The following is a 7,892-nucleotide window of genomic DNA, read 5'->3' as shown; positions in this document are numbered from 1 at the left end:
AGTGCAATGACAAGATGAGTGGAGATGAGTCACACGGGAGAAGGCAATAAACACCCTGAGAAATATTTGGTAGCTTGGTAAAACACTTGTATCACCGTATCTTCTTGTATTAAAATGCGTTAAAGCTTCGTTTATGATAGCACAATTAGTTGTGCAATAAACAGGCTTAAAAAATACCCCAAAACCATACAATGATGAATTTTACTTGTTGTGTCTCTTTAGAAATATATTATTTATTGCAGTAATTTACCATTTATTTAAAATTTACCATTTATAAGAACTGTAAAATACAGAATTAATTTTGTTCTTGAATTAGCTTTAGTACCAATTCACAAACGTGAAATAATATAATTTTAGAGTAGGTTACTTGAGTTTTAAAATGATTTGTTGTTGTAGAAATTAAAATTAGCGTATGAGATGGAAAATGGAAAGACTTTTATATTAAACCAATGAATAATCGGTTTTAATTAGTATGTTACACCCATTGTGTTATAACTGCCTTAATGTTGAGCCACGTAATTAAGACCTTATGTTCTGTAATGAGACTTAACCCTTTCTCTCTCTCTCTCTTTGTGTGTGTGTGTGTTATACTGACTGACAACAAATATTGCATTTCCATACAGTTAGGAGGGAGTTGTAGTGACAGTGCATATAGGGTTAGGAAATATGGTTACAATTGAACTTCAATCCGGAAACGAAGTGCAAAGAGATGGTATAGCTTTGCATGCCAATTTAAACAGATTTGCATGATGTTATTATTATTATTATTATTATTATTATTATTATTATTATTATTATTATTATTCTATAAGATCCCCTTTATATTATATTTTCCATATGCTTTTTGAGGCATAGGCTTCTTAATGATTATTTAGTTTCATTATGATAAATTATTACAGGAAATCATATTTGAGGTTTTCATTTTTGGAACTTTTCTCGAATAAAAATCTATTTTAAAAGTAAGATGTATATAAATGAGGGAGAAATTATCCATGCAAATCGATCAGTTCTATGTGAGAAAATTGAATATCAGAGCTTATTGCGACAAACTCTTGTTGAATTTACAAGAAGTCTGTTTATTACAAAACATATGATGAACTCTGCCTTGCTTATGCAAAACATTTCAGATTGCTTTGTCCCTGAGCTGTTCCTCCCAGTCCAGAGATAATGGGAATCTGCAGTGCTGGGAGCGTGCCCGTGATTACAAAGTTGTAAAGGCAGCTCTTTCTTTTTTCTTTGTCTGGCAGGAGGATATGAAAGCTTCCATTCCCAGTACCCTGAACTTTGCACAGAGCTGAGACCAGCCATACAGGACAGAACTGAAACTTCCACAAGCCTCGGCACCAGCCCTTATGAGAAACTCAGCACTAACCATAAAGCAGCTTACGATCAGGTATGGAAAGAGGGGGGGAGGAGTAAGAACTGGAAACTTCCTCATTTTGAGCTCTCTAATTAAATGCCTTCCTTTTTTGGCTCATTTGAGTCGTGGCTTTTGGATGACATTTCAGGCCTGTGCAGTTGAATCAGAGCTCAGCATGAATGCACATGTACGGGTGGCTGTTTAACAGATAAGCTCCCACCACCACACTATGCACTTTTCTCAGAAGCTAGTATGAGTTTCATTTAGGCTGCGGTCCCCGTTGCTGTCATTTCCCGGCTCTTTTCTGAATCATGGTTTAATTTAAGGTTTAGTATACAGCTGAGAAAGTGGAAAGCACTTCTAGTATTTCTTTTTTTAGAGCAGTTTATGTTTCGTAAGCACACCATTCAATGTTGTTCTATAAAGAGAAAAGCAGAGGCCATGAAATAAAGCTCAGTTAAAATGTTTGCCATTACCTTTCATCTGCTAGAGGGACACAATAAAGGGCGTATGCTCTGTCAGGAAAGATGAGGTGAGAAACTTTTAAAAACAGGACTTTGTGAAAATATATGCCATGCTTACAGTAGCTACACTATTTGAAACGAAGATTCTGCATATCTGTACCCCAGAGATACCCTCACAAGCAGCACAATGAGATAATGGTCTTACAAACATGGAGAATGAGATGGATTGGAAAACAAAGAACCTCTGCCTCTGGGTCATGCAGTATTGCACTATCCGTAACTTTTTCCTGATCAGGTGGCTGGAATGAAACTGTTTGCTAGGTGATGTCACTTTAGAATGAGTCACAAAGCCTTATTCCCTTTTTGGTAACTTGACAGATGTATCAGAAAGTGATTAGTGTTCTGTGGTGTTCACAAACCGGTCATCACATTATCTTTACAGCCTTACCCTTTTTTAAATCTCTGCATCCAAAAGTATTTAACGCACACTGCAGTAAAATGCTAATAGAGTAATTACTATTATACTGCACATACCCTATCACAATTATTATTGTCTCCTGTATTATGTAAATCCACCTCTAACTAATTAATTTAATGGGTTTAGTATCTCTGAATTGGTATGCTCTTTTATAAAGATGATTTGCTGCTTGGGGGAGGTTAAAAAGCCTCTTTGTGGTAAGTGGGTCTAAACCCTTGCGTTATGTAGGGTGCACAGGTATATCACGTACAGGTGTTTCAGCATGTGCGCCAGTTATTCTGATTGACAGGTAACAGCACTGTATCTGTTAATCCATGACTTTGAGGCACTGAGACTCACATTGTGTTGCACCTGCTGTTTGCTGCAGGCGACACGATATTCACTGGCATTAGCCCCAGCTTTGTGATCCACCATCAAAACTTCGATCAGAGAAAGAGCTCATTTCAAAGAGGTATAACAGCCACCTGGTCCAGCTCAGCAAGGGCCCCTTTGATCTCTGTTTACAGATCAAATAAATATGGAAGCAGATCACTGCAAGGACATTCAGATTTTAATAATAAGGTATCATCTGTTTTTTTGTTTTTGTTTTCTCATTACTTTAATTTGACTTTCCCTTATTTCTTAGGGCCAGCCGGTTGAGATCCTTCCTTTTCTTTACCTCGGGAGTGCCTACCATGCCTCCAGGCAGGACTATCTCCATGACCTTCACATTACAGCACTGCTCAATGTCTCCCGCAGAGCCACTGAACAGTTCAAAGGACAGTTTCATTATAAATGGATACCAGTGGAGGACAGTCACATGGCTGACATTAGCTCCCACTTCCAGGAGGCAATAGATTTTATCGGTATGTATTGTCCGCTCCGAAACACTAGATAGAGCATGCAGTCATATTCAGAGAGTGAACTGTCTTGGTTATTAAGCTTAGCTTCCACGTTATTATTCAATAAGAAGTCATATAAACTACATTCCACTGGTACATGAGTGACAGTGGTGACAAAAAGGAATGATCTGGATTACTGCAACATACAGTTTTCAAAGAGCTGTTGTTGAAAATCACTGTGAACTTTATTTCTAAGGTACATGCTAGAATGATGACACACAACGTAAGGAGAATTAAAAACAAACCAACTTAAAGAACAGGCTACTGTAGTGTCAGCTATACACACTGTATCAATGGAATTGCTGCTTTCTGACAGCTAGCAGTTTATGAATTACGAATCTGAGCAGAGGACATTGCTTCTCAAAGCATTGGGATTTGGTGGGACGGTGGATTTATGCACCAGCCTTTCATTTCCGCAGCCTTGCAGGAATTCACAAGAGAAGCATTTGCAAAAGAAGTAAAACAATTTTTAAAAATTTTAAAATAAAGTATATTGTTCAAAGTTATGAAGATATTGAGTTGCGTTAACCTGAACTTACTTTGTGGTTAATTTACAGAAAGCCTGTCAGGTGCAGATGCAATATGTGACACTATAAATACCTAATCAACATGCACCTGTATGGCCCAAACAGTACAAATAATATTAAACCTACTAATAATATTGAATGGTTGGATTATTGTATTAAGAGAGTGTACATATAAGTAGGTATAGTACAGTTACGGTAGCTGAATTCTAACAAGGTTATATAGTTACAATCCTCCTAAAATAACTCAGATACTGCAGGGTGTTCAGGAGACTTCATTATGCTGTCCTCTTCTTGCTCACACCTAATGGGAGAAAAGCTAATTTGTGTTCTTTTGCATTTCACATTACTCAAATCCCCTAAGAGAGGAATCCTCAATGTCATCCCCATCCTCTTAATCCCTAGCCAGGGAGTAGCCAGTACCTCTGTAATGAGATTTCTATTGACGATGGCAGGACGTTGTCTGTCTGCTGCAGGTGTGGTGCTGGAAGGCAATTACCAAGGAAATTGAATAGGAGAGGGGGGCAGGGAGAAAAAGACACAATAGTAATGGCAAAACGAAGTCATTTATGAGCATGCGGTTAAAGGGAAGCTTGTGAAAAGGACTTTGAAACTGCATTTCAGAGGAACTGTACCAGCAGGGTTAGCCAGGGGTGCATTTGCACCTCACCTCAGGAGGAAAGAGACCTTTGGTATACAATGATGTGTACAGAGAATGGCATGTACAGAGAATGGCGTGTACAGAGAATCTATATATCAAAGCCTGTCCATTGATGTGCATAGTTTATTAAACCAGGCTAACAACTAACCAGGTGTGGACAGGTAGCTGGGTACCATCATGATAACCAGGTGTGGACAGGTAGCTGGGTACCATCATGATAACCAGGTGTGGACAGGTAGCTGGGTACCATCATGCTAACCGTTTTCCCCACAGCCTTAATAACAGGCTACAAAATACAAAAAAATGTAAAAATCATCAATCAAATCGACTGACAAAAGCAAAGGGAGACATTAAAAATGCTGTTGAAATACTGAGAGTATAGAGGTGGGGGGGGGGGGGGGGGGGCGCTGTTTCATGTGTAGCTATGAAACACAGATGAGTCAAGACTGATGTAGGAGTATTAGAATGAAATCATTAAAAAAAACAGTGAGGTGGGGCAAGAGTGAGTGGCGTAATTGAAGTGTGACAAGGCTGTAGAGAACAGCTTTCAAAGGGTCGCGTAGGCGGGGGGAAGCATTGCTTAATTAATAGGATAGAGGATGAAGGGCCAGGTGGGGGAGGGGTACATAGTTTGTTCTCTGTGGCAAAAAGGCATCATAGTTTCAGTCTCTAATAAGAATAAGACAAAGGGTTCACAACCCTTTGTAATAGCAATTTCTTACAACTGACAACAGGGTCAAGGGATTCTGCTTTAACTGGGTCCGTCAAAACCGCCGCAAACACATTACAGTCATTGACAGGCTGCTTGTGTTCATGCAGATTTTAATTGAAATGTCATGCCATGTATTCCAAATATTGCAACCCATCTCATTTCTTTGGGAGTTCAGGGAAAAGACTGATGCAATTAGGTTGGGGAAATCTTCATTCATGCACACTACTAGTTGAAATAATAAATGAATCACTGATAAGTGGACAGCTGCCTCACATTAATAACCAACGGTTGTTGCTTTGTTTTCCAGACTGTGTTAGGCAGGTGGGAGGAAAGGTCCTGGTGCACTGTGAAGCTGGCATCTCTAGATCGCCTACCATCTGCATGGCCTACATCATGAAAACCAAGAGGCTCAGCCTGGAGGAGGCCTTTGACTTTATCAAGCAGCGACGGGGGCTCATCTCCCCAAACTTCGGCTTCATGGGTCAACTGCTTCAGTTTGAGTCCGAGGTCCTCTCCTCTACATCCACCACCCATGTGGCCACCTGCACAAGGGAGCCAGTCCCCTTCTTTGCTGAGGAGTTTCATATTAATAAGAGCTACGAGGGCTCTGTCTTTGCTTTCCCTACCTCGTTCCTGCCAGTGCAGTCTCCCGTGCACCAGCTGAAGCTCAACTCTATAGCTGCATCGCCTTAGTGCTGAACCTGCGTGAGGGTGTTTCCTTAGAATACTTGAATCCCATAAAGCACAATATGGATTTCTTTCATCTGACACTGGATAAAGGCAGCAGTGCTGCCAAAAGGAGAAACTGTTAAGACTGACTGCATCTATTTTGTTACAATGAAATCAAAAGTAATGTTATCCGTAAAGAGATGCCTTACTTTAATGAAAACATCCACAACTGTATAGGATCCGCCTTATCCACATGATGTGATTTGATCAGTGACTTCTTTCATACAATAGGCATCTTAATTTATGAAAATATAATATATAACCTATCCAATTCCGATTAATAATACTCCTCAATAGACACAAAGATTTTCCCAAGAGTGTCTAAATAGTATGTGCCTGTTTTATTTATTTATTTTGCTAATGAATGAAGTTCAAATGCTAATAAACTTGTTTGTAAACTGTGTGATGAATTGTTGTTTTATTGTGAGACCAAAACATTGGAAATAAATAATATTGTGAATTTGAAAGTCATTTTTTGAGACTCACTAGATTCTAAAATAAGCTCTCAAATATTTTTCATACACAGATGAACCCATTTTATTTCACCTCGCTTAATATCATACTCATTTATTATCACGATTTTCAAAAATTACTTGCCACGCACGATAGGTTCTTTGTGAAATTGCCTCTCTTAATAACATCTCACAAACCTGTTTATTGTCACGTTTTGTGCAGCCTGTCAAATTAACGGAATACAGTTCAGTTACAAAAACATCAATGTCACCAGTTTCTCATAGTCAGTCTTATACAAGTGCACACAGCAAATAATTTTGATAGCTCTCATCAGTCAAAGCAAGTTCATCTGTATTGTAATTTGATTTAGTTTTAAACTGTAAAGCAGCCACAGTGTATGCAGTTAATGTAAACTAGAATTAAGAGTCTCTTTACTGTAAGGCGATAGGATTGTGGATGCCTCATCCATAAGCTGGTCATTAACAGCTGCTCTCCCCCAGGTAAGACTGTTATTACAAATACAGCAGACCTCCCCACTACAGGTAATGTTCAATCCACTCCAGCACAGCAATGGCTATTGACATGCTCCTGTAGGAAAGTGGCATTAAAACTGATGGAAATTGTAATTGTAATTATTATTATACATGTCTCAATGCCCATTGCTGCTGCTGTTACCTGTTAAACCTGTAAAAAAAAAAAATAGCAGCCTCACAGTAGAAAGCATGTTGACATTTCCTGTAGGGTTAACTAACCGAATAACTGAAACCCCATCTTGGCCTAATGCTGGAGATGACCTGAACACAGCACAGCTTGCTTTCATCTTCCCAGGTGCGTGAATGAAACAGCACGGGCGGGGTTGAAAAGTGCAGCATCCTGGAAATGAAACTGTGAAGCACGGGCGGGGGTACATGGGCGGGGTTGAAAAATGCAGCATCCTGGAAGTGAAAATGAAACAGCACGGGCAGGGGTACATGGGCGGGGTTGAAAAGTGCAGCATCCTGGAAATGAAAATGTGAAGCACGGGCGGGGGTACATGGGCGGGGTTGAAAAGTGCAGCATCCTGGAAATGAAAATGTGAAGCACGGGCGGGGGTACATGGGCGGGGTTGAAAAGTGCAGCATCCTGGAAATGAAAATGTGAAGCACGGGCGGGGGTACATGGGCGGGGTTGAAAAGTGCAGCATCCTGGAAATGAAAATGTGAAGCACGGGCGGGGGTACATGGGCGGGGTTGAAAAGTGCAGCATCCTGGAAATGAAAATGTGAAGCACGGGCGTGGGTACGTGGGCGGGGTTGAAAAGTGCAGCATCCTGGAAGTGAAACTGTGAATCATGCTGTCGTTAATTGGTTTTTGTATCAATTTTTTTGACTTTCCAATCATAAGCGTTCTCGCAATTATACTATTTAGCACCTGGAGGCACTAAACCCAATGGACAGTTTTGCACACTTTTTGGAGTTACTGATTGCAAGCATATACATGTGTTGTGCTAGGAAATATTTTAATACAGATCTATGCTATGGACCACTGTATAGAGACCACTTACATGCAATGGGAACTGGTGTATTTATATAAAATAACATACACCCCCCTCCCAAAAGGAAAGAAATGGGCAAACAATGGCATGTACATTG

At 39.9% G+C, this 7,892-nt stretch overlaps 1 protein-coding gene across 1 annotated transcript in view; it reads left to right on the top strand.

The window, feature by feature from the left end:
* The window catches only part of LOC121325211 (dual specificity protein phosphatase 5-like), a 7,240-nt gene extending 1,192 nt beyond the window's left edge, over positions 1-6,048 (top strand). Inside the window, exons 2-4 of the mRNA XM_041267579.1 lie at positions 1,248-1,393; positions 2,928-3,147; positions 5,388-6,048. Of these exons, the coding sequence (XP_041123513.1) occupies positions 1,248-1,393; positions 2,928-3,147; positions 5,388-5,773 (752 nt within the window). The 3' untranslated portion in view covers positions 5,774-6,048. The remainder of the gene's footprint in view (positions 1-1,247; positions 1,394-2,927; positions 3,148-5,387) is intronic.
* Positions 6,049-7,892: the final 1,844 nt, after the last annotated feature.

Source organism: Polyodon spathula, chromosome 13 (genome assembly GCF_017654505.1).
Source record: "Polyodon spathula isolate WHYD16114869_AA chromosome 13, ASM1765450v1, whole genome shotgun sequence".
NCBI classification, from domain to species: Eukaryota; Metazoa; Chordata; class Actinopteri; order Acipenseriformes; family Polyodontidae; genus Polyodon; species Polyodon spathula.
This window is presented reverse-complemented; position numbering and strand designations above follow the sequence as displayed.